Genomic DNA, 26,665 nt, shown 5'->3' with positions numbered 1-26,665 from the left:
CCAATAGTTTATAATAGAAGGAATTGTTTGTCGCCCTCACAAGTGCCCTTTGTTGAAAAGAGCATGATAGGGTTCATTAGGGGACACCCAAATCACTGCCTTTATCCAGTAAGATAGAGAGGAAGGACCCACTGGATTAAAATATGAATTTGATTAGATTTTGGGTTGATGAGATTAGGGGATGTCTCTGTCTTCTATGCACAAGATCAATAGTTGTTTATTTGCTTTCTACTCAGTAAACGTCTATTAAATTCGGTTAGTTTTGATTGAGAGAGAGGTGGGCAATGCCCATAGACGGAACCAAACAGTGGGGGAAAAAGGAAAATAGATTTTCCAGGTGGACCCTTTTGTGATCCAGTAAGGGATTTGGCACTATCCAATGTGGACCCCCTCTCCTCATTTCTAGCATCTTTCCCCTTTCTTTTACCTTCCCCTTTGGTGCATGCATGTTCCTTCTTCAGTGATTTTGATTGTGACCCAGAAAATTTTTTTGAGCTTGTGGAAGCTGGGTGTCGAATGGGATGGTGTGCAATTCACGTGACACTGTGCTCATCCTTTTGTGGCCATGGACATGGACTTGATATTGGCAGCTCCTGACCGAGACACAGTGTTTCCCCCCCTCCTGCAATTGACCCAACCCCAACCACGTGTCCCCTATGCAAGACAATGGCTTTGCCACTGCCCAGTGCCCACTATTCTGTAAAGTTTTTTGAGTTTGGTTTGTCTTTGATGAAAAGGACATGACTGAATCATCTTCAAGTCTAGGGGAATTCAATCAATCAACTTCGTTACAGCAGGCACACTAGGGGTCTTCCCTATTGGTAAACTGCAGCAATTTCCCCCCCAAATTCTAATTTTGCTCTTATAAAAAGTTTTGTTCCACCTTGTTCTGAGGCAGCTTCTTTCCAGCACCCCTGCATTAAAATATACAACCACTTTTAAAAGGAAACCTAACCCTGACGTGATCACAGGAGAAAAGCATGGACTCACCTAACAATAACGTGTACTTTCTTTTCTTAAAGCAAAATACAAATACCAGTTGCAAAAGTGAAAAGACTTAACCCACATCGGTTTTTCAAACAAAAGTATCTTCCTTCGCAAAAATAACAATGGTATAGGCAAATCAGATCACATATGAATCATCTTCCTAGAAATTACAGCAATTCTTCAAAGTCCATATGAATAGACTGACAGATAAGGTGACCCAGAAGCCAGAAAAGGCAGCATTAGACAAACACCAACTCAGCAGACGTGTTAGTTGCATTTGGGGCTACCCCACACAGCATATTTGCAGCCAAACCATGTCAAACATTCCAATACTAATGATAGGACTAACTTCTTCCATTTTAGGACTAAGTATCATGTGTCTTATTTTTAAACTGCAATCTTCTAGGTTATCCACCGCACTAAATTCCTGAACCGACTATGATTCAATAGATGAGCATATTTTGTCTGATCTTGTAACCCGAGGTCCTGCAACAGCAACCAAAATCTTCTTGTTTGCCTCTGATGACTTCATTTTTTTAGTTCTAAATTGTCCACAAAGCCTAAACAGAACAACAACCTTAAAACAATACAGAATGGAGCCTATTATTAATCCAAAACAGCATGTAAGGCAAATATAGATAAACAATGTACTACTGTGCCTAAAAGAAACAAAAGAAATAATTTTCCTGAGAAAGTTGGCATTGACCTGATGATCCCATGTAAAATATATCAGACACAGAAGGGATACTAGATTAAAAAAGGGAAATATACAGTGTCTCATACAGAGATGTGGGAAGAAGAGAGGATATTGTAAATTAATGGAGGTGAGCCCCTATGGGATAATGGAGGTAGGACTCACCTCACTTAAATTAGTGCTCGTCTTGGCCGCGGAGCCTTTTTATTGGACCAAGCATGAATCATGCTTTCTCAGTACTAACAATTTCTGCAGACCATTGTCTCTGCTCCCCTGCAATCTGCACATGACTGATAGACCCATCTAACATGGACAGACATTTTTTAGGCTAGAAAACTTAAATTGCTCTGTAAGTGGAGCAGAAGCACAGGGGCCAGGGTGCTGTTATCTACCACCAACCTGTCTTCATCTTTTCTCTTGTCTTTAGGTGCTACCAACAATATCTAGTATTCAATACAATTTCTTGTGTCCCTGAAAATCATGTTCAATCTGTAATAATTCAAATAATAGCACTGTTTTTTAATAACATAATGATTGGTACGCCCTTGCTCCAAACCATGTACATATGTTCAGCTACCTCCACTCCTTTTATGTTTACATCCCACAGGACTTGAACAGGAGTGCAAACATCAAAACATGGAGCACTGATAGGAAAAAAATAATTTCCATTTTGCAAGTTCATTAATGGGCCTCAAATGATTCAATTGATTATAATATTACTTCTGCCCATGATTTTATGAAATTCAGGTTTAAAGATTTTACTAAACTCAGAATGACAGAGATCAGGGCAGCATAACTTTTGAAATAAACATGCGTGTGGCAGGTAATAGAGTCACATGGGCGTTATTTCAACAGTAGAGAGGACTCATGTTCTTCAAATGGATATTTTCATAAATTTGTGATATGGGAACTCAAGGGGTGTTAGTGGTGGTGGTTCTGGGGAGGTTTGCCCATACAAAGTCTACACGACACATTAAAGTAAAGCCTGAGACCTGCCCAAGCTTGTGATGAGATAGCTCAACTGTGTTGCATCAACCTTAGAGAAATCTGGCTTTAATGAGACCATGTCGGCATCATTATTGCAATGTCATCGAATGAAAAAAAGAGTAATTACTTTTCTCACCAGAGAGGTTTATGAGTTGCACTTCTGTGGACAGGCAATAAATAGGTTGTTTCCTTTATGAAAGCAACTTAAGAAGGAACAGCTGCCATATTGTAACAGTGATTCCCCTTGATAAAATTCACCAATTACTGTACAAAAAAACCACTTTGGTTCACTATAATAGGACTCCTAAGAGATTATTGTTTGAAGAGTTAAAAAATAAAAAATAAAATAAAATAAAATAAAAATAAAAAGAGGAAGAAAGAAACTAGTCTTGTGGTGCAACTGCAAGATATGACCACATCATGTTATATATCATGCAAGAAACAGATCAAAGAGCATCAAATTAGGAAGTAGTCTCAATTTTCTAATGCAACTTACTTTCAGAACAGAATCCTCTTACGCATTGAGCACTACATGCATGCATGCAATCTATGTTTCTGAAAGGATATACAGGGATAGAAAGTTTCTGCAGAGACAGCTTCACCAGTTCACCCTCATCAGATAATAATAGCAACCGTCCTTCCAAGGCAGCATACTCTCATCAGATAGTAGTAGCAATGTCCAAGTTCATGCACCTTTGTCTTCAATAATAGGCCATGGTTATCAGATGGATGACTCCACAGCCCCTAGCTACACCCAGGAGAATCAAAAGGGACAGACAAAAGGCAAAAAGGAAATTCCAAAAGACAGCTTTGCAGAGATTCCAAAACAATCATTACTGGGCACTGCAACTTAATTAAGGATATAGAGAATTCTGCTTGCACGTCCCATCCACAAGAACCTGGGTTTAAAATAACACAGTTATGTTATAGACCTAAACTAAACCTTATCTTTTTAAGTTTTAACAGGTCAGGAAAGGAAGCATACTGTTCTATTGGGTTTTTTAAAACTGTTTCCTCCTTTTGGTTATGATGAGCTCGGGGATGACCTAATGATCACTTCATTCCACATACAGGAACTTGGGACCCATTTTGTGATAGAAAGATGCTGCTTGGAGAAAAATCTCCTCAGTGGCCTGCGGTAAGAACATTAAACTTCTGAAATCTCTTTGCTCATAGTCAATTTTTGTTACTTCTAACCTTCTGTCCTAATTCTATTTGAAGTACTGTTGCACAGCATCCACAGTTTTCCTGGTTCTGGGGTTTCTTAGCAACTAGCTGCCAATAAGTTAGGATCTGCAGAATTAAAAATCAACTATAAAAATCTCAAATCAACGTAATATTTGATCATAAAATTTCATAATTATGATGATAATACATAAAGTTTTAGCTCCAAACAAAAATCAACAAGGAGAGACCAAAACCATCAAAAGTACCTGATGGAAGCAATTTGAGGAGATGCATTCTTAATTTATTGCAGAATGCTTTCATAGGCTTCAACATTTATCAAGTAATCTCTTGTGCATGCCTTTGGAACTCCACTGGATTAGCAAAGTAATTATCATGAATATGCACTCAAATCTTTGATGAGAATTCCTCATATCCTCCTGGCTTTAGTATAGAGTTCATCAAACAGTTCATAACAATTTTATCACAATTTCACAGCTCAGATACTAATGGTCAATGATAGAATATCTCATAGACCAATTAGCATATGATGCATTTTGGATCCCCTTATTAAAAATTCAAAAACAAAGAACAGTGATCAGAGGACATAAAACTTCTTGGTCAAGCCAAAAAGACTGTCAACAGGATGCTCCTACCCCACCATGCCTGGCCCTTTATCTTACTTACCTTAAGAAGAAAGAGTGGGGTTATGAAGAGTGGGAAACAGTGCAAGAGGTATAATAAATATACAAATAAGATGCCTATTGGCAACAATGACAATGTAAAAGACAAGTAAATTCAAAGGTTTGCAAACAGGAAAATTGGATGTGCTAGTCTAAGTGTGCTAGTCTAAGCCAGAACTCTAGCTTCCTTTAAAGAAGATTTCTCAAGATTTGATAATAATGTTACAGAAGAAATTCGGTTAGGCAGCTCAAAAAATACAAAACTGCTAAGGGTGACATTATTTTGACATTTTTTTTTAAAATAATGTTAACTTCGATTAAAAAGGAAAATGAAAAAAGAGAGGCTTCCAAAATGGTGTTTGGGACTCATCAAATTATGCTGAGTCTAGTCACCAGTAATCTCCACAGGAACAAAAACCATCTGCAAACCGGTGGAACCGATTGATATCCCTGACAATAATCTCTCTGTCAAAAATCTTTGAAGCAAGTTTCATAACTGTATGACAATGACCACAAGTCCTCAGGTTCTTCTTTATTCTAATTGGAGAATCGATAGGAAGGGTTAGTAGTCCAAATGCAAGGGCTAGTTTCTCACTGTGATACCACAAGCCCTGCTCCTCCTCGTTCTCTTCCAGATGGTTAGTGACAAATTCAGTTTCAGCCACATACCCTTTCTTCTTCACCAATTTCTCCAATTTCTCCAACTTCTCTAGCATCTTATAGATCTCATCCGAACTTGAATGTGATCTATCATGTGCAGTGAACACAAATGTCATGTTCTTAACATCAATCCAGCTACAGCCAGGTTCCTTTCTTACCCCATTGACACCCATCAATCTCCTCACCTCATTAGCTTCTTCCAGCCTTCCACTGCGTGTGCACATGTTAGCAAGCAGCACGTAGTTTCCCGGATTATATGGCTCCATCTCAAAAAGTCTCTCTGCAGCTTCTCTTCCCATTTTCAGATTGCCGTATTTCCTGCAAGCCCCAAGCAGAGCTCCCCAGACGGATGGGGTGGGCTTCATTGGCATTGATTCTATAAACCTCTTAGCTTCATCCAACCAACCAGCACGACCAAGCAAGTCAACCATGCAGGCGTAGTGTTCGGGCCCAGGGTTCATATCATGAATTTTCTTCATGGAATTGAAGTGAGCAAGTCCCTCTTCAACACGCCCAGTATGGCTACAAGCTGATAGAACACAGACAAAAGTAACATGACTCGGTTCAATCCCCTCACTTAGCATATGCTCAAACAATTCAATCACTTGGTTTGCACAGCCATGCAGCTGGTAAGCTGAGATCATGGCTGTCCAACTGATCACATTGTGATCCTCAATCCCTTCAAAGACTTGATAAGCATCAACCAGGCTCCCACATTTTGCATACATTGTAATTAAAGATCCCAAAACGCACATATTCTTCACATACCCTAATTTTATTATCTGATCATGGATTGCAGTGCCTTGATGTAATGCAGCCAGACTAGCGGAAGAATGAAGAACAGTAGAGAATGAGGCCTCATCAGGTAAAATCCCTTCCCTCCTCATGACCCAAAAATAATTGCACGCTTCTTCAAATTTTTCATTTTGGACAAACCCCATAACCAGTACATTCCATGTTACAACATCTCTATCCCCCACACACTGAAACAGCTTGACACCTTCATCAAAGAACCTACATTTAAAGTACATATCCATCAGCGAATTCATCACATAAGTTAAAGGAACCAAACCATACTTAACGACAACCCCGTGAACCTGTCTCCCAAAATTCAAGCCCCCCATGTTGGCACAAGCACTCAACACACTAGAAACACTTACTTCATTGGGAATGACCGTTTTCTCCCTAAGAACGTCCTTGAAAAGCCCAACTGCCCTATCATACAAGTTGTTATGAAAGAACCCGACAATCATAGAATTCCAGGAAACAAGGTTTCTCTCAGGCATTTGATCAAACACTCTCACTGCGGAGTGCATGTCAGCACACTTGGCATACATGTCAACCAAAGCGGTGCCAACAAAGATATTCGCGTCAAACCCATGTTTATGGATCAAAGAATGCAGCTGTTGACCATGCAGAACCATCATGGTGGCGGCAGAAGCGGATAGAATTGAAGAGAAGGTGAATTGATTGGGGTAGGGACCAGAGCACCTCATTTGGTTGAAAAGGGATAAGGCTTGGAGGTGCATGTTGAAATGAGATAAGTGGGTGATAAGAGATGTCCAAGTGACAATAGTCTTGAAATGGTGATGGGTGATTGAGAAGAGAAGGAGGGCTTGATTGAGACACCCACATTTCGCATATAAGTTGATGAGGTTGTTGAAAAGAAAAGGCAGGGATGTATAGTTGTTTATGATGATTTGAGTATGAATTTGGGTAGCATGCTTGAGGCTTCTGGTTTGAATGGCTGTGTTCAGTAGATAGTTGAGATGAGTAGGACTGGAACTGGGAGGAGTTGGAGATAACCCTTTGTGGAAGAATTTTAATGGGGATGGACCTCTCATCGCATCGCATCTCTATCAAATAAAAAAATTCCCAGTTATAAGCAAAATCTTCAGTATCTTTCCCAGTATTTTATTGAGGAGTATCGCAAGTGGGGTCAAGCTCTCCCATCGACTCTATATATACCATTTGTCACCATTTATATACAACTTCTCCTTGATTCCAACCATGTGGGATATCATAAAAACAAACCAAGGAAGAAGCTGTACAAACCCACTTTCAGCGCATGAATTTAGGGTTGGATCATAACTTCAATGTTTGCAGGAGAAACAAAAGACCCGAAAATGAAGGGAAGCCCACAAATGGTGGAGAGAGAACTAAGAAAAGGGCACATGGCAGTTTGTGATACGGTGGTAGAGGGTGGCGGCAGGGGTGTCGGTAATGGATACTGTTCACGCGAATACAATCTCAAAACATCTTGTCCTTATCCTCTGTCTTTGTGCTAAAGTCTTCTGAAACTCACAAACGGGAAGCTTCCTCAAATCCTCACAGATACATATCAGAAGCCAATACCCATCACCCACAGAATTGGAATGATTGGCCGGAGGTGCCACGCTGCTCCAAACTACATTGTCAAACCTTTAATTTAGAAACACACAAACGAATCTCTTAATTACCCATCGACATATATGTGTCTGCAAGGAAGTTCAAAGAACCAGCTCTTTTTTTCCCCCCCTTTTCATGCTTATCTCTAAAGTGTAGGACACTGAAAAATGCACAGATGCTTTACACATGGACGATGGTGATGTGGGGTTTGGACTTTTGGACCAAGCTTACACCACATGCACGGTGGAACCCATATCACAACTTCCATGATCGCCACCGTCCTTGCAACCCACCAGCCTCTAGATTATCATACCAACCCGTCTCTTGCAACTGCAAGTCTCCCACAATGAGAGTTACTCGCAAACTTAAGAGTTAAGACTTTGGGGGTGGGCCTTCCACATGTGAAGCTACCACGTGCCACGTTCCTCAATTCATTGGCCGATGCTGTGTGAGCTGTATCTTTATTTTATGTGTCTGTAAAGCCATATCCCAAATGCCTTTAGAAAACGGGCACACAATATCTAAACCCAATGGGACAACCCCACGTATTAGTTAGGTCTATAAATGGGCAACCACCTACTGATGCAGTTACTCACCTTTAGAAACTACTCCTCTCCCAACTTCTCCATCATCTCTCCCTCTCAACCCTTTAATATTCTGTGTCTTTCTGTGACCAAAACCCGTGAAGAAAATGGCAGCCACCTGCATAGACATTCTCTTGGCCATCATCTTGCCCCCCCTTGGTGTCTTCCTCAAGTTTGGATGCCAGGTACTCGATTTCCAGCTCTCTAAACTAATCATGGTTTGTGTTAACTGAATGATTGAATTCAGAATCACTTTCTGGATTCAAATTGACTTCATTTACAGTTTTCATCTTTGTAATACCCCTTGTCCAATTGCTGAATGGTGACATGATGATGCAGGCGGAGTTCTGGATCTGTTTGGTGCTGACTTTTTTCGGCTACCTTCCTGGAATTGTCTATGCTGTCTATGTCATCACCAAGTGATAATCCACTCTCTGGTAAATATCATCTCTCTTGCATATTTTTGCATATTACACCCACAATTCAATTTTTGTACATGTGCCACGTACATCCTGCCGACTAACTCGTTGAATTATTTACAGAAACGTGTACAATTGTTTTACTTTGAACTTTTTTTTTTTAATACAAAAAATGATATACAAAAGAAGAGTCCTACTTGATTTGACCTTCACCATCCAATGCTTATATTCAAATTTTTGAATCAGATCTAATAATTGAGGGGTTCGGACCATTACAAACAGTGGCATCTGATGGCCATATATAAAGATAGAAGATTGAATAATTTTATTTTAAAATGGGTTATGGCTCTTTTCTTTGTCTGTCACATTTTATTAAGATATGGCGATGATTACCGGTATTAACTTTGTGGCAGGTGGTGGGGGAATGTGGAGGGCCCATGGAGTTAGCTTGATTGTTACTTCTGGATGGACAGTACTGATTTGGAGTATTACCTAATGGATGATTCCACATTCATCGTGTGCCAGCGGTTTTTGTTCTTTTCCTTCATTTTGTTTCAATTAGGAGAAAAACTTGTTGGTGGGTGATTACAATGGTGGTGGTCATTTTAGTGTTTTGCTAGAATATCAAATTTGTTTCCATGTTTCCATGTCTTTGTACTATTGTATTGTCACAATTATTATTATCTATTAAAAGTATGAAGTGATATTTTCTTGTACCTATTTTTCCTTCTATGTTGTATAACGGTTGGTGGTGGCCCTTGTGGGGTTATATTCCCATCCAGAGATAGGAGGATGGTGGTGGGGTATTTGATGGAGTATATCACCACCATAAAAAGCAGACAGACCATAAAAAAAGAGATTCAGATTATTTTCTAGGCCACCTTTTTTCTTCCTTATAATTCTTAGGATGCTGTTCTTTGAAAAAAGCATTTTATCCACCTTTTTTCCCACCCAAAATGTTAATGGGATTCGATTCTCATCCAACAAAAAGGCCCCCCAAGTTTTGGACTTACCTAACCACGTAATAGCTACAATTAATATTCCTTTTTCCTTATAATTTAAGCAATCAAATAGTAGAGGGAAGTTCAATAAGCAGTTAACCACCATGCAAAAGGAAGCATTCCTGTGTAAAACAAAACACTTGTGCATCACATGAAGAGTTTGGCTTTATACAAGAAACAAGATGACCATGTACCCATCAAGCATGAAAACTTCTGTATCGACTACAGAATATGGATAAAAACTAAAATATGATACATGGAAGCGCATTTTTTTACACTACGATTGAAATGAACACCATCAGGCCAGATTGTAGAACCATTCATTTACCTAAAGAAAAGAGGGCAGCCAAAGGTGAGCCATGGAACCCAGAACTCGTCAACTTGGAGCAAAATTCCATAGCAAGCATATGTTCCAGCACACTAGCATATTTGCAAGCAGGAGCATTGGACTTTTCTTCTTTTTTTTTTTTATTTACCTAGATATGAAAATGAAGTTGAGCCTAACACACATGCCACGCATTAGCATATCCACTTCATAAGACATGCATCAGTGAAGTTAGAAAATTCTTTATGTCGTTTCACTTTCTTTAGAACTGTGCTTATGCATTTGCCTATCCCACTGACAGTGGTGGGTGCTCTAAATGAAATAGCTGTTTTGAGTGTTATAAAGGAAACAGCTGTTATCATCTCATATTAGGTTTCTTTTTGTACAGGAACCCCACATTTCCTTTTAACTTCTTTAAGGGCCTAATCTTTTCTCCACACTAGTGTTTTCCTTTTTCAAAAGATGGTTCAAAAAAGCAAGTACATAAAATGCCAATGTATGATCACCAAACATCATTATTATCTGGTAAAGGATTATAATAGTTAACGGGTTTCAAATTAGTAAAGGGGGTTTTTGTGCCATAAACAAAGCTAAATATATGACTGAAACCTTTAACTTTCCAGGTAAAGTGTTGCCCATCTAATATCAACTAATACCCTTCTGAGACATATAGAGATATAGACAAAGAATTCATACAACTTGCATATTTCATCCTTTGAACTGCCATTCCCTACGGCACATGGGGCAATGCGCTTGAGGAGTCTGCGAATTCACCCATTTCAAGATGCAATGGAGATGGAATGCATGGTTGCAAGCACCCCAAACTGCAGGACAAAACAATGGTTAATAGAATCATTAGTTGGATTGATACCAATTCCTAAAAAAAACTTAAAAGTTTCTTTAATCTTTTTTTTATATATATATAAATATTTGTCAATCAAAAGAACCCCATAAAATGAAATATTCCATCCAAACAACCCACTTCCCAGATCCCCATGAACTTCTCTTTAAGGAAGATTAACTCATGCAGATCTTAGGATCATAATCATGCTGGCCAAACAACAAACATGCCACATGCATACTTTTTTTAATGATTAATTTCCACATATGCCCAAGCAAGAACAAAACGTTAGGCTGGGACGCTTGGGGCAGGAATGTTCCCAATCCATGTCCAGAAACCATCATAGAGAAAAAAAAAAAAATGAGATGATAAATGATGCATGCACAATGGTGAAGAGGCCACAAGAAACTTAATGATCCATCCATAATGGAGAAAAAGCAATAGAGAAGATAAATGACACACAGGAGATTTCATGTCCGACAAGAAACTATATTATATTACATGCCAATATTCACAAGCCACTAGGAAAATTCTAGATTTAAAAATATAATTTCAAGATATATCCAGGAGAATGAAATACGAGGCCAAAAAATTAAAAGTGAAAATGAAAGATGTAAGCTTTTCAAGAAACAACACTTTCAATTTCTAAAATTGAACCTGAAAGCTTTCTTTTCTATGCCTCATAAACCATCCAAAAAAATGCCATTCATGATGCACTCTTAACAGTCAACACATAGAAATGCAGGGAGGGAAGGTTAGGAGAGGGCATGATGTAATTGTAGCCTACGGCAAGAACTATTTTAAATCCACCATTGGTCAAAGACCAACACATAGGAACTTAATGGAGAAGCTGCTAAAATCTGTACATTGAACTAAAAATATGGGAAAGTAGTTCAGAGAAGGTGGCAAAGTTGATAGGAGAAGTTATTTTAAATCCACCAATTTTCAGTGGCTAATATATGGAAACTTATGCAGGAGCTCCTACAATAAGCATATTTCAACTACAAAAATAAGAAATTATTCAGAATCTGGGCAAACTTGAATACACAACAGCAAGACAATAAAGTAACCAAAGTCAGCCACTTACTTAGTGGGCAATCATCTCCAGGGAGTTTACAATCAGGACAACAACCATCAAATGCCATCCTACAAATCCCACAGGTTTCATCTTGGGCATCCCATGTCCATGATGCGACAGCATGCCACCTACAATTTTTACAGAGTACAACAATTATGGCTTCTTACTATATAAAAAATGAAACATCTAAATATGCAGGTCAACAACCAAGAAGGTTGTGAGTATTTTTCTTCATAGAAAAAAGGAAATCTAGTTAAAGATATAATTATTGAGTACCAGATATAAAAATCTGTACCAAATATTCTGTATTTGGAGTTCAAATAAGATCTAATATATAAGGGATTAAGAGAACATACTCTGTTTGAAAGCCAGGCAGCATTCACAAGTGAATAGGTTAAGGGAAAACAGTTTCTACAAAAAGCACAAAATAAGTCATGTTGTACCATCCTTACGATCAACATGCAATTCTACGATTACTGCTCAATGCATTCATTGAAGTGCAATTCATGTTCAGATTAAAATGATACATGCAGAAACCAGAGAATGAAACTGAGATTATTTGAACCTTGGAATAAATTATTGAAGGATGAATCTCATGCAAGTCAACTAATAATTCTAAAGGGCATAGGCTCTCCTACAACCTATCATAAATTAGGAGATTCAAAATTTTAGCATAACTCGTATACCACTAGTTATGGTCCAAAATTCATTGCATTTACCTATAAAAAAAAATGGTCCAAAATTCAGTCTAAATAACAAAGAGATCAAGATTCCAAGCATTTTAAAAAAGTATCCAACAAAAACTAAACCAATTATATAAAATTTTAAAATAAAGTAAAAAAAATAAAAAATAAAAGTAAAAAAATGAAAAAGAAATAAAATAGATGAAGAGCTAAAGCTAGGGAGTCATTGTGTCATAGGCCTAGGCGCCCTTTAAAAAACTATGGTCCCATAAGAGGAGTAATAAAAAGTATCAGAATATGGATCAAAGTTCATTATAAAAACTTTATTTAACAGTCTCATGATATAAAGATGGTAAAAGAATTCAAGTGGTGCATCTTTTGTCCAAAATTACCTTAAGTTGAGCAATTCAAAACATTATGATTTCAAATTCTGAATAAACAACTAAAATTTGTAACTAGTTTGCACGCTACAAAATGACTTTTCTAATAGGCTAATTATAAATCTTATAAATAGATAGCCTAGAAAAAAAAAGGGGTGTATATCCCCAGTACAGAGGTATAAAAGGAGTATGAATGCTTATGTGAGCCAAATTTATGCATAAACATCTCTCTAAAATAGAGAACCTTGGTTCAGTAAATTCTTTTATCTTTTGAGACATGAGATGACACATATAAGAGTGTAATGACATGACTTATGAAGTTTTAAGAGTTTGATGGTTTAAAATATTGAAAGAACATGAAGGAGCATATCCAAGCAAAAAACAAAAACATAATTAAAAAGGATACGCAAGATCTTGACTTTCATCCTCTTTGAGCTGCAACGAAAAAAAAAACAGCACAAAAACCAACATAGTTAGTCAGATGATCCATATGCTGAGAGTTTTGAATTCTCTTCAAATTTTGTTTCTGAAATTTTTCTTCTTTGGTTGGGGTTGAATACTGACTAATATCAATGCATCCAACTGCCCAGGAGTTTTTGCTATGCAATTTTTATGCGTAACAATTGACAATAGTAACATTGATATTGACCTTACCAAAATTAATCTATTTGATAGTAAAATCAACTTTTGGATAATTAATCAATTAGAATCTTCTGATTCAATAACTTATAGAAAAGGGTAACATTTTTCATTCAATGATCATTTGGGTAACATGTTTAGAAAAAATAAAAAATAAAAATCATTGTCAATTGTTACAAATCAAACTTGTATTGAAGTTGTTTGAACCTATTATGACATTAAGGTACCAAAGCAAACTTTCTTTACATCAAATAAATTGGTTCATTATGCTAAAAGTTGCCACTGTGGGTTAAAAAAAGGCCTGCTTCTCATGAAAGTTTCTCAATGGTAAACCTTTTTTATGTGATTATAAGCAACTGAATCCAAATCCCACAAAACATGAGAATTATGAATAACAAAGAACAAACAAAACCAATGTACACATTCCTCAATATGACAGAAAGCCTCATGTTCCTCAGAATGATAGAAAAGGCACACACTGTCTCACACATGACTAAGGGAAGGTATACTGCAAGAAGATCCAAATACAACATGGTCATACCCACCAAAACCATGACTCCGGGTCCCAAGCTTCAAGTTACATCACCAACACATGAAACTGGTGAGGCTAATAATACACATGAAGAAACCAGAAAAAAATCCAACTCAAATAACCAAATCTGACATCTTATATAGATTATCTTCCACATTAACAAAGATGGAAATCCTGCTGCATGAATGCTACGAATGGAGTTGAAAAAATCAAAGCAGAACATGGATGGTTGGCTACATGAATGCCATCAGTAGAAAAGAAAAAGATGAAAATAGAACATGTATCGTTTCTCATTTTACAAGAAGGCGATAGCAACCAACAACATTGCAATCAGAAAAAATAACAAAAACTTAAAGAGATTATAAAACACTATTTAGTTAAGAAGACCCAAATTAATCCTGTACCAAATATATATATATCCCTCCTTGATCAATGTCAATCCTGCCAATAGAATTTCCCGTAATTCCTAAAGAGAGTCAATACAAATAACATATTCCCATATTAATACCACAAATTTTTTTTCTCTTCCAAAGATGAATTTTGCATTTTGTGTGAGATTGAAAAGACGATTGTGTGAAAAAACCTATTGACTGTATTCAAACCCCTCAATGACCATTAGAAATTTCTGTTACATTAACACTCTGGGGAAAACAAGTTAGCAGACATGAAAACTGTCTGGGTTCACTCAGGTTTGCTGTTCTTTCATTTTATTTGAAACCAGCAGAATCCTCCTTTATTTTCCTTTTTTTTTTCTTGAACAATACCCCAAATCCCATAGAGAAAACCATCCAACTTCCGTCCAGATTTCCTACCCTTTTCAAGCAAAAACTGCTTGAAGAACCCACAAATCCACATCAGAGTGGCCAAAAGCTAAAAGTTTAGAAAACCCAAAAAAATAAAAAAGATAAAAACTTAACCAAATAATGGAGATGAAATGTAACAAAGAATTCAATAGAAAATGAAAACCCAAAATTTTCATCATTTTCTGGGTGAAAAATTAACAAAATAAGCCCTAAAATTTGCCTAAAAAATAATCTAAAATTAGCATTACGGGAGGCGAATCAGAAGCTTACATAAGGGGATCAGAGAAAGAAAGAACTCGCAGCAGCAGGTGTTGAGAGTGGGAGTGGATTTGCTCATATGAGAGAGAGCGCTCTGAATCTAGGCTTCGTTCTTCAAAGATTCAAGCAAATTCAAATCTTAGTGGAGGGTAACGTTAGTAATGTTACAATATTTATTTAATTTGAAATTTTAATAAAATATTTAAAATATATATATTCAGGATCTAGAGAATTTTAAAAATCGTCCGTTATTAGTAAAATATAATTATTTTTAAAATTGATGAGTTTCATATAAAAGAAATTGACAAATCCACATTCATGCACAATTTGATAATAAATTTTCTAATCTTTTAATTACATAATATCAATGCTTGTTTGATATAAGAGAGATTAATAAATTAATAATAAGTTTATATTTATAAATATATATGTTTGATAATGAATAAATTTATATTCCTTATATGATATTAATACTGATTAATGGAAAATATAAGGATGTTTTAGGTATATAATATTTTATTAAGATTGTGTTTGTTTTCAGTTAAAAAGTAATATGTTGACATCATCCGATATAATTAAAATGAACTTATTATCAATAGGTTCAATTTAGTTATGTATGATATCAACAAATTACTTTGTTGAATAGAAAAATCAGATATTTTGATTTTTTCTATTCAACCAAAAAACAAACATCACCTAAATGCTTTCGCTTTTTAATTATTTTTTTTATAGTTAATATCATTTACAAGCATATTATATTATAGGTCATATATTTATTTTTTTTAAGCATCTAAACTTTTTGTTTTTCACAAATCTAAAAAGTTAGAATTTCAGTTTTTTTTTAGTTTAGAAATTCATTATGGAAGCTCTAGAAATCAAATATGTCGAATATTAATAATTTAATATTTTAAAATTAATTTTAATTTTTTAATTAGTAATGTATATTCATTTTGATATTTGATTTTTATTTGTTATTAATAACAATTGCATTGAGGGATGGAGCTCACTGAGTTGGAGGAGAAAATGTTTTGAAAATAAATGCACAAAAGTTGTGTGAATTTTTTTTGCTTGGTAATATAATTTAAATTAAATTTCATAGTTTATATATATATACTTATTTTAAAAAGGTTTTTATGCAATTCTTTTATTTTATTTTATTTTGTTAAAATCAATGTGAGCATTGGTGGTAGTCAAGGATTGAAATGTCGAATCCGAAATATCGCTTATCGGCCGGCTCCGATACGATATTCGTCACCGATTATCGGTCGACGGAAATTTCGGTAATATTTCAAAAATATCTCCAATATTTCGGTATTTATCGGTATTTTTACCCATTTTTTGGGAAATTTCCCGATATTTCTTACCAGTCCAGCCCGCGCACAGGATACAAAATCTGTCCAATTTTTTTTTAAAAAAAAACAGAAGATGTTATTTGGTAATCTGATCATGATTTGCAGGCCAAGGTTGTGTTTTTCAGCCTGGCGCAAAAATCGTGGATTTAGGGTTCGTGAAATTTAAATCCAATGGCACAAAAGCAAAGCGACCCTTAGAACAGATCCAGAAAACACAGGGAGAAAAAAAAACAATTTTTTGGTTTTCTTTGGGGGTTTTGCATGGATTTTCTCGGAAATCAAACGAGGATGAATTTTCCCGGAAATCGAATGGGGGATGGATTTTCTTGGGAATCAAACGGGGGTTGAAAAAAAAAATAACATGATTAGATTAGTACCTGCGAGGATTGAAAGTGGCAGAGGAAAATAGGGCCTTTTTAGGGATTCTGTCGTCTGGAGGGCAACTTCAGAAAAGGGCTTCTTGATGCCCGAGGCCCCGAGTGAGAGAGAGAAGTGGTGGCGGCCCTTTTTATTTTTTTTAGATTTGGTAGAGATAAAATAAGTAAAAAATAAAAAGGAAAGTAGGAAACAAATCATAGAACAATTTTCTCTCTCTATATATAAATAATTATTAATTATCCATATTTATGGACGATATTTTATGAATTAAAATTAATATGATAAGATAAATTATTAATAATTTTAATTATTTAAATAAATTAATGTTAATAGAAAAAGTTGTTACCATATATTTTTAATAAAATTTTAGAAATTAAATCTCAAATAAAATATTTTATATAAATTAATTTAATTTTTCATTTAAAATATAATAAAACATGTTTTAATAAAAGTATTTTAAACATTTTAAAATAAATATTATCTTCAACAAGATGAACTTTCTTTATCTAAAAATATGATGGAATCACATCGATCTCCATTTTGATATAAAAAACTATTGTAATGTCATATGTACTATATTTATGTATAAATTGTTTTTATTCAATAAATCAAATATTTTTTAATTCAATTTTAACTTTATATACTTCCAAAATTCAGATATTGAATCTACCAATATATCTCTATCTGTCAATGTTTTTCTTCCTGATCACATCTATATCAATTACACTTGCGAAATAACTTTAAAATGTGTATTCTTGTTTATTTTATTGTTTTTTGGAATTTTTCCAAGCATTCTTATGAATTTTAAATAATTTTTGTTCCACCGATTATTCGATATATTTGTAAAATCGAAATATATGTAATTATCGATATTTAATTGTAATAATATCATAGGCAAACATTCAATGATTGGAAATAAATAAAGCAATAACAATAGAAATTGAATGAGAGCATCGACAGAAGGAATGAAAGAGGCTATATTCACGAGGTAAGTCTTCATGCATGTAATCATGATATGGATAGGCACCACACTTCTTAACAACCACTCAATTCTCATGTAGACCTACATCATGCTACTACAAGGCTTCACTCCCCCTTAACTTACTCCACCACCACATTTCTATTCTAAATATTTCAAGCAATGGGAAATCATGGTCCCAATAAGAAAGAATTACTCTTCATGGCTCACTCCATCATGGTGTCAATTCAAGCAAAACAAAGTTAATCCTTAGCTTAGGAAGACTAGAGTCAACTAGATAAGAAAAATAAAAAAATAGAGTCCTAAACTCACATCAACCATGAACATGGAACTGTAAATTCTCATCTTCAGCTAAGTAATTGATTGAAATTTAAATAAAAATGATGCAACATGAATTGAAACTAAGCATTAAACTAAAAGTTAAGAATTTTGAACCTAGAAGTAGAACAAACTCAAAAGATAAAAATGACTTGGAAAGCCTAGGACAATGGACTAACAAATGCTACCATAACTAAAATCCACAAGCCATCAAAGCTTTTTGAACTGTTTAAAGACTTGATTGTTGTTGCTGAAACTTGAAAGATATAGGTATTTATGAGTGAAGAGGCTCCTCTGGCTTGCTTACTCCTGTCTTTTTATAAAAGCCAACCTCTATTATCATTGGTTGCATTACTTGTATGAGGTACAACTTGGTTGGTAGATCTTGATCTTGGTCTTGCTCATCATGAGTTGCAAAATGTCAAGCTTCCGATAAAGATGAGACATCCTCTCCCCCTGCTCAGTCATGGAAGGAAGAGTTGCAAATGGAAAATTTAGTGAGATGAAAAAGATAAGTTGTGAAGTTTGAATTTTCTCATGTTTATTGTTTAGTTTTTCATTATTGAAACAGAAGGCAATAGGTTATAATGGTTCCAAATTTATAATATTTATATATATATATATATATGGATGATACTCATTTGTGAAACATGAATGAGAATCCAAGTATTAATTAAAAGGCAAGTTACACAAACTGACATGAAATATGAGATGAAAAATAATAAGTTCTATATTTTAGATTGACTATACACACAGTTTATATAAGAGATTACACGATAAGAAATATGAAACAAGAGACATAATAGGAAACTAATTTATTCCTAAATCAGAAAACTATCTAACTGAATCCCTCAATTTAAGGGGTTTTAAAATAATTCTCCTATTCTATTTACAACTCAATTACAACCTATTTACAACTCGACACTCTCCCTCAAGCTGAGGAATAGATGTTTTCCATTCCTAACCTGAATACAAGATCATGAAACATTGAAGTGTTTAACCTTTTTGTTAGGATATCAGCTAATTGACAGCAATGGGAAGGTCTAGGTCTAGGTTGTTTGTTGAGTCAGTGGAAGTTCACCAGGTTGTGTATGTAAAGGTGAGTATGATCTTACCGTGATTTCATTCTCAGTGTCTGAGTTGGATTCTTGGACCTGCTTTTGTTCTAGAATGACCTTTTCCCTTGAATACACCTTAGGAAACTGTGGAAAATTGCAAGTGACACTAGATGGAACATGGGATGACACGGGTTCAGTGGTAAAATTGGGTGACTCAGGTGTGATTGGCTCGGATGACTCAGATTTTTCATCACCATGGGTTAAGACATGAGGAATGTCAAGAGGTTCAAAAGACTCACAAAGACTATCTTCCATCATTGAAATCTCTCCCTGAAGAGAGGACTTGGGGAAAAAATGTTTATTTTCTATGAAGGTGACATCTATAGAGATGTAAAATTTTCTACATAAGGGATTGTAACACTTGTATCCTTTTTGAGTGGATGAGTGACCAAGGAAGACACATTTTATGGCTCGGGGGTCTAGCTTGTCTCTATGTTGGCTATAGACATGAACAAATGCAGTGCACCCAAATACTCCAAGAGTGAACCCATTTGAGGTTCTGAAGTGTGAATAGAAACTCTTAAGTATCTCTACGGGGCTTTTGTTGTCTAACACTCGTGAGGGAATTCTATTTGTCATGTATGTGGCAGTAAGAACAGTTTCCTCCCAATAGGACTTAGGAACATTCCCTTGAAAGAGTAAGACTCAGGTTGTGTTGAGTAAATGCCTATTTTTCATCTCGACTACCCCATTTTGTTGGGGTGTGTTAACACATGATGAGTCATGGAAAATGCCCCGTGATTGAAAATAGGGTGACAAAATCTGGTTGAAGTAATCTCTAACATTGTTTGTCCTAAAGCTTTTTATTTTAACCCCAAATTAGTTTTGAACCATTAAGTGGAAATTAGGTATAACAATGCTAACATCAGAATTTTTTTTAAGAAGAAAGATCCATGTAACCCGAGTGCAATCATTAATTAAGGATACAAACCAACGAGGCCCAAAAACACTAGGTATAGTCGAAGGACCCCATATGTCACTATGAATCAAATGAAAAAGAATGAGAACTTCTTATATTGTTGATAGGAAAAGATACACGAGTATGTTTTGCCAATTCACAAGTTTTGTAATGAAACTCAGAAATATCTAATCCTTGGAACAAATAAGGAAACATGACCTTTAAAACCCTAAAAGATGGATCACCTAGATGTAGGTGATACAACCAAATGGTCTCTTTATTTGAGGAACTAAGATAAGACAACGACAAATTATTACTAGTTTTCTGAGATGATTCAAGGTGGTTAAAACCACCCATTTCCTTAGTAAGTCCAATCTTCTTCCCCGAGCCTTGTTCTGGAAAAACACAATAAGAAGGGAAAAAATAGCATAACATTTAAGATCATGGGTAAGTTTTTGAATGGAAACAAGGTTGGCCGACAATTTTGGTACATGGAGGACATTTTTAATAATAAGGGTAGGTGTGATGTATATGTCTCCGAAACCTGCAACGGTAGCTAAAGAGCCATTGGCCACTGCAATTTTCTTGTTACTTGGGCTTGGGGTATAGGTATGGAAAAGTTGAGATTTGGAGGTCATATGGTCTATGACACCGGAGTCTATTATCCAAGAGTCATCATAAACCCTGTGTGAGGCATTTATGCAAAAAGAGAATGAAGGTGTACCTGAAAGAGCCAAAGAACAAGTTCCAGTAGGTTTGTCAAGGGATCCCAACAAGTTTCTTAGCTTCTCTATTTCTTCACTATTGAACCCGCCTGTTGCTGAATTTTCCTCAGTTTTGGGCTGCTTTGCCATGTGTGCTTGAGGCCTTTACTGTCTTCCACGGTTTCCCCATTCACGACTTGGTGGCTTACCATTCCGCTTCCAACACTTCTCTTTTGTGTGCCTTGGTTTCTTACCATAGGTGCAATCTTGTTCTCCTTCCACTGATTGTCTCTACCTAAGTGTTTAGGCAGATCATTCTTTCCTTGCTTTGAATATTCTGTTTTTGCAACTAGGGTTGATTCATCCAAGGTTTGTGGTTCAAGCATAACACTCATTCGGCTTTCTTCGCCTCGAATCAGTTCTACCACCTCATTAAAGCACAGAACCTCCTGTTTGCCAAGAATTTGGATTCTCACTTGATCAAATTTTGGGTTAAGCCCAACAAGAAAATCATAGACTCTATCTTGTTGAATGAAATCCTTTAGAACAACGACATCGTCAGGACATTTGGTTTTTATCACCTTATAATGATCATCTTGCCACAAAGCTTTCAATTGATTGGCATATTCAGTAACTGTTTTACTTCCCTATTTTGCAACAATCGTCTTCACCTTAACCTCATATACTTGAACCGCATCTCTAGCTTTTGAATATGTCTGTTAGATTATGTCCCAAATATCCTTAGTTGTAGCTAAGAACATACATGTGTCACTAATCTCAAGAGTCATAGAATTCCACAGTCACGTCATAATCATATAATCTTCTTCATCCCATGCTTCAAAACGGGGATCTCTTGGTTTCGGCCCTGTACCCATAAGATGGTTGATCTTCTCTTTCCCTTTCAGCGTAGTGCGAACAAGTTGAGACCATTTAAGGTAATTTTTTCCATCTAGCCTATACGCAGCCTGAATGTTTTGCAAATCCCCAAGTTGTTGAAATCGAACAATCTCATCTGATTGTGTTGTAGTAGTTGTCTCTGCAACCTCTGACGTCTTCCACGAAAAACCTGATCTCTTGGGAATTAAGGCAGATTGCGAAACAAAAAACCAATAGCAATGAAGGCTGGTAAAAGAACACGTGAAATACTATGTTTTGCCTTCAGAAAGTAAAACAAAGCAGAGAAAGAAAACGTGAATAAAATAATATAAAAAAAAATCCAACTATAAAGGCCAGAAAAAATGGCGATGAAGGCCAAAATGATGTCCAAATTTTAAAAACCTACTGCTCTGATACCATGACACGAAATATGGGATGAAAAATAATAAGTTCTATATTTTATATTGACTATACACACAGTTTAAATAGGAGATTACAAGAGAAGAAATAGGAAACAAAAGACATAATAGGAAACTAACTTATTCCTAAATTAAAAAACTATCTAACTCAATCCCTAAATTTAAAGGATTTTAAAATAATTTTCCTATTCTATTTACAACTCAATTACAATCTATTTACGGCTCGACACAAACAACTAATTAAGCAAACATGAATGAGACTCGTTTTTTTTTGTTTTTTTTATTTAAAAATAGTAACTTTTATATAATGTACAAAAAAATAATAATAATTTTATGTAAAAGAGAAATAATAGAATGCATGTATTTTTCTATTATTTTTAAAAATTGATGAAACAACTTTTACTTATTTTTTAAAAGTTGTTTTCTATTTCACTATGTTTTTAAAAACGAAAAACAAAAAATAATAATCAAACAATGTTATGAATTTTTAAAAAGAGGAAACTGTTTTTAAAAACTCCGTCAAACAAACTCTTAGTTTTCATTTAGATACACTTCGCTTTTTCTATTTTTAAAATAAAAAAAAATAATAGTAACTTTTATATAAGATACAAGAAAGAAATTAAAAAATAACATTAACTTTAAATGTTTTTAGAAAGTTTAGTTTTCATTTGGATATATTTTGTCTTTTCTATTTTTAAAATCAGAAAATAATAGTGACTTTTATATAAAATATAAAAACTTCTCTATTAAATGTATGGGTCTAGTTTTCGTTATTTTTCTAATAAAATTTTATTTCAAAAACTCAATTATGGAAATTAGTTTTTGGGTTTTATTCTATAGATAGATATAGGATAAAAGTTGTCAAAATATTCTTTACATTTTTAATTATTTTTAGAAAGTTATCTAATAAGCTACAAATGTATGATAAGGACTGTAACGGCTACCAATTTTGAAAATTCCTAATCTGAAATGACTATAATAACCATTAGTTTGTCTTCTAATAAAAATGTCCAACACCCTATAATTAATTTTTATACTTACCATAAAGGATTATAACATGATAGAAAAATACTCAAATATTTTTTCTCATAACTTGTAAGAGCTTAATTTTTTATTTTTTATTTTTCATTTTTTACAATATTAATAATAAATTTTTAAAAGCTACATCTTGAATAAAAATGTTACACAATTTGATTATTTATTTAAAATTAAATCAAAAGCAATCTTATTGAAATTATTTTACATTTAATTAATACAAAAGTTACAACCTTTATGAGTTTTCAAAATTTTAAAATTGACACACTAAAATATAAAAAATATTTAAAATAATAATAAATATAACTAAATGTAATCTATGTTTTGTAAAAAAAATATTAACAATTTTTCAATGCAATTAGGCTTTTTATAAGAGAACTATGTGATACAAATATGTTAAAAGGATGAGGCAAATAGATTAAAAATATGATACTATATGAATTAGCATTCTTAAAGCATAAGGGTTTTTTTTTGTAAAAATCATATGTGACATTCAATATTAGTATTTAATAATAATAATAATCCTAAAATGGCAAAATTAAGGGGGGCAATAGGGTAAAGTGATGAAAAGAAGAAAAAAAGAAAAAAGAAAAGGACATGATTGAAATTGTAGTGTGGTCAATTTTTCAAAATTCCTTCTAAGGATTTTGGATATGGAATCTGAAGGAATTAGCAAACTTAATGACCCTTTTACCACAACTAATTAACCTTTTGGATAATTTTTCTAAACAATATTTGAGAGCACCTCAAAATTATTCTTACAAAATGACATTTCAAAACAAAATTTATTAAATATGTTTTTGAAGTTAAAAAAACAAGAAACCGATCTCAAAAACAGTTTCCAAATTTGCTGATTCATCCTACAAAGAGCAACTCATAACAAAACAGAATATGTAAGATGATGACATGTACTTAGAGAGAAATTATTTCTTAGGGTAGAGAATTGGAAGCATTTGCTTCATTATTTCCCCCCTGTAATCCTCAGGTTAAAAAAACCCCTTAAATATGCATTAAACCTCTTACCAAAAAATTGAAAATAATATTTTGATTGGAAAAATATTATGTTGAAATCACAATGGGATGTCAAAAATGGAAGAAAATCTCAACCAACTCACCCTATTAAATTGATTGAACATTCTAAAAATCTCCTGCCCAAGATTTGACCTGACAAATATGCACAGATAAAAGATGCCATTCATTTGGCCATTCCATTTTCTTCTTGAAAGCTTTATGTCCAAAGTTTCAAAGATGGTAAACCTTGTTAGCCCACAATTGGAAGGAAAAAAAAAAGGGAAGAAACGAAACATAAGGTGCCCAAAATTTAATGACCTTATAATCCAAATCTTATAAGCCATCAATATTCCAACTAGGATATGCAAATTCATAATCTTCTGATATCAAGATTGGAATCTCTTCAACTCTATATATAACAATGGTTTTTTGAGGCAAGAGAAGCCAACTTCATTCCATATTCTTTTCTCCTCTCTAACTCTTTTTGCCTGCATCATGACTAGAAAGAAGGTGAAGCTTGCATACATCACTAATGATTCTGCAAGAAAAGCAACATTCAAGAAAAGGAAGAAGGGTCTGATGAAGAAGGTGAGTGAGTTGAGCACTCTCTGTGGGATTGATGCCTGTGCCATCCTTTATAGCCCATATGACTCTCAGCCTGAAGTCTGGCCTTCCCCTTTGGGAGTCCAACGTGTGCTTGCCCATTTCAAGAAGATGCCTGAGATGGAGCAAAGCAAGAAGATGGTCAACCAGGAGAGCTTCCTCAGGCAAAGGATAGCAAAAGGCAATGAGCAGCTCAAGAAACAGCGCAAGGACAACCGCGAAAAGGAGATTACTCAAGTCATGTACCAGAGCTTGACTGGTAAGGGCCTGCAGAATCTCAATATAGTTGATTTGAATGATCTTGGGTGGATGATTGACCAGAACTTGAAGGAAATTCACAAGAGGATTGAGTCTCTCAACAAAGAGGCTCAGTCCCAGGCAGCAGCAGCTGCCGCAGCAGCAGCAGGACAACTGATAAAGACTGGAGGGAAAGCACAGGAGGAGAAACCAGCCTTTGACAGCATGGATGCCATTCAGAGGCAGCAGTGGTTCGTTGACTTGGTGAACCCCAATGAGCAGATGGGCTTTGCTGGAGATGACATGATGCTGCCATTTGGGGACAACAACCACAATGCTCTCTGGCCTAATGGCTTTTTCCCTTGATTGCAGCAGCAATGGGGTTCTTGATCATTTCTAGCACATGTTTTTAGTGTTTTAGCCTAAGATGATCAGGGTTGTTTTCAGTTTCTGTTTTCTGTCCATGGTAGCAGGATTATCTCCACAGTCTTTAGCTATCTATGATTAGTTTTCTGATCTCTCACGTGTTTATCTCTTTATGACCCCAAATTCTGTATCATCATGGCATCAAAGACAGCACGATGGCAATCACAGGCAGGCAAATAATGTCTAAGAACTAAGGTCTTAATTTGAATGTCTCTATATTAATGGTCACAATGACAAATTTCTTAAGAATTGAGTTTCCATTTATTGAAATTTCCCTTCTCCATCTCTTTTAAATGATAAAGACCATTGTTGTTGAAATGCTTAAGCATTAAGGAAGACAAGTCAGGTCCATTATGTTTTTTATGCCATTTGACAGAGAATCCAACCCCTCACCAAAATGACAACACTTGAATGGTAGAAAATTGAACACTTTGTCATAAAAACCGACGCGTCCAAATGCCCCATTAATGAATTATCATCGACGTATTTGTATTTACTTCGCACCATGAGTTGTACCTTGGCATGCCAAACTATGTACTTGATCATCATATATATGATGTTGGCTGTCAATGTGGCCATGAAAATTTCATCCTTTCTGTCATATGCAGAAGGAGAGGCCTTTTCTGCATTCACAAGGACTCAATTCCTCTGTGTTGTTTCTCATTCAGAACACATGATGAACGTGGAAAACTCAATACAGAATGCCCTTGTGGTTGGAAGTTTAAGCATGTTTTAAGAAAAGGTGAAAAATCTTATCAAGTACAGCATAATGGATATTCCCCACCATCAGATTTTGTTGTTTATTCGACATATCCGCAGGATTTCATTTCAAAAAATTCCCATAAATAAGATGTCTGACCAAATAGTCACCTTATCATGGAGCAAATCAATTAATTAATTCCTGCATGTGATACGCATGGTAGTTACCATATGTTCTTGAACCCAACAAAATGACCATGTTTGCTGTCATCCATCTCATTGCAATCATAGAGATATTTCCCATGAATGGCTGTGGGCTTGATGATGATCTAGTGAGATAGAATTCAAACAATAAATTGCAAAAAATCTGGGGTTTTCCATAAAAGCAATGTACAAATCAAACACCATTTAAGACCATTTTTACGATATGGAGTTTCTCCCTTTGTTACACATAGAAGGCATCTAAATTAATAGCAAAGAAAAAGGACAGACACTGACCTTGACCA

General features: G+C 35.1%; 4 protein-coding genes across 5 annotated transcripts; 2 read left to right on the top strand and 2 right to left on the bottom strand.

The window, feature by feature from the left end:
• Window positions 1-1,647: 1,647 nt before the first annotated feature.
• On the bottom strand, window positions 1,648-7,837 carry LOC117929497 (pentatricopeptide repeat-containing protein At2g22070-like). Of its 2 annotated transcripts, XM_034849801.1 has the most exons (4): window positions 4,102-7,837; window positions 3,654-3,961; window positions 3,165-3,567; window positions 1,648-2,932 (listed from the first exon to the last, which is right to left on the bottom strand). In XM_034849801.1, the coding sequence occupies exon 1, from the start codon at window positions 7,017-7,019 to the stop codon at window positions 4,905-4,907; it is 2,115 nt and encodes a 704-aa protein (XP_034705692.1). In that variant the 5' UTR covers window positions 7,020-7,837; the 3' UTR covers window positions 1,648-2,932; window positions 3,165-3,567; window positions 3,654-3,961; window positions 4,102-4,904. The 2 variants fall into 2 exon arrangements, with proteins under 2 accessions (XP_034705692.1, XP_034705693.1); XM_034849802.1 differs by lacking the exons at window positions 1,648-2,932; window positions 3,165-3,567; window positions 3,654-3,961 and having other exon boundaries at window positions 4,365-6,189; window positions 6,336-7,835.
• Window positions 7,838-8,144: 307 nt separating this feature from the next.
• Window positions 8,145-9,284, top strand: LOC117931138 (hydrophobic protein LTI6A). The gene is made up of 3 exons (XM_034852043.1): window positions 8,145-8,332; window positions 8,487-8,584; window positions 8,980-9,284. Exons 1-2 carry the CDS (start codon window positions 8,255-8,257, stop codon window positions 8,568-8,570), a joined length of 162 nt encoding a protein of 53 aa, XP_034707934.1. The 5' UTR covers window positions 8,145-8,254; the 3' UTR covers window positions 8,571-8,584; window positions 8,980-9,284.
• Window positions 9,285-10,376: 1,092 nt separating this feature from the next.
• On the bottom strand, window positions 10,377-12,257 carry LOC117930649 (anaphase-promoting complex subunit 11). The gene is made up of 3 exons (XM_034851282.1): window positions 12,088-12,257; window positions 11,821-11,939; window positions 10,377-10,716 (listed from the first exon to the last, which is right to left on the bottom strand). Exons 1-3 carry the CDS (start codon window positions 12,255-12,257, stop codon window positions 10,601-10,603), a joined length of 405 nt encoding a protein of 134 aa, XP_034707173.1. The 3' UTR covers window positions 10,377-10,600.
• Window positions 12,258-24,689: 12,432 nt separating this feature from the next.
• Window positions 24,690-25,451, top strand: LOC117929474 (agamous-like MADS-box protein AGL80). The gene has a single exon (XM_034849769.1). The coding sequence runs from the start codon at window positions 24,690-24,692 to the stop codon at window positions 25,398-25,400; it is 711 nt and encodes a 236-aa protein (XP_034705660.1). The 3' UTR covers window positions 25,401-25,451.
• The last annotated feature ends 1,214 nt before the right edge of the window (window positions 25,452-26,665 follow it).

The sequence above is a fragment of the Vitis riparia genome, chromosome 14, assembly GCF_004353265.1.
Source record: "Vitis riparia cultivar Riparia Gloire de Montpellier isolate 1030 chromosome 14, EGFV_Vit.rip_1.0, whole genome shotgun sequence".
In the NCBI taxonomy this organism is placed as follows: Eukaryota; Viridiplantae; Streptophyta; class Magnoliopsida; order Vitales; family Vitaceae; genus Vitis; species Vitis riparia.
The sequence above is the reverse complement of the archived record's forward strand: the minus strand, read 5'-3'. Positions and strand labels throughout refer to the sequence as shown.

Excerpts from the sequence above, each read along its gene's own strand:
- LOC117929497 (XM_034849801.1), bottom strand. The coding sequence starts at position 7,019 with ATGAGAGGTCCATCCCCATTAAAATTCTTCCACAAAGGGTTATCTCCA.
- LOC117931138 (XM_034852043.1), top strand. The coding sequence starts at position 8,255 with ATGGCAGCCACCTGCATAGACATTCTCTTGGCCATCATCTTGCCCCCC. Across the intron at positions 8,333-8,486 it reads TCCTCAAGTTTGGATGCCAG|GCGGAGTTCTGGATCTGTTT; the intron begins GTACTCGATTTC and ends ATGATGATGCAG.
- LOC117930649 (XM_034851282.1), bottom strand. The coding sequence starts at position 12,257 with ATGGTACAACATGACTTATTTTGTGCTTTTTGTAGAAACTGTTTTCCC. Across the intron at positions 11,940-12,087 it reads GGTACAGATTTTTATATCTG|GTGGCATGCTGTCGCATCAT; the intron begins GTACTCAATAAT and ends TAAAAATTGTAG. Across the intron at positions 10,717-11,820 it reads TGGAGATGATTGCCCACTAA|TTTGGGGTGCTTGCAACCAT; the intron begins GTAAGTGGCTGA and ends TTTGTCCTGCAG.
- LOC117929474 (XM_034849769.1), top strand. The coding sequence starts at position 24,690 with ATGACTAGAAAGAAGGTGAAGCTTGCATACATCACTAATGATTCTGCA.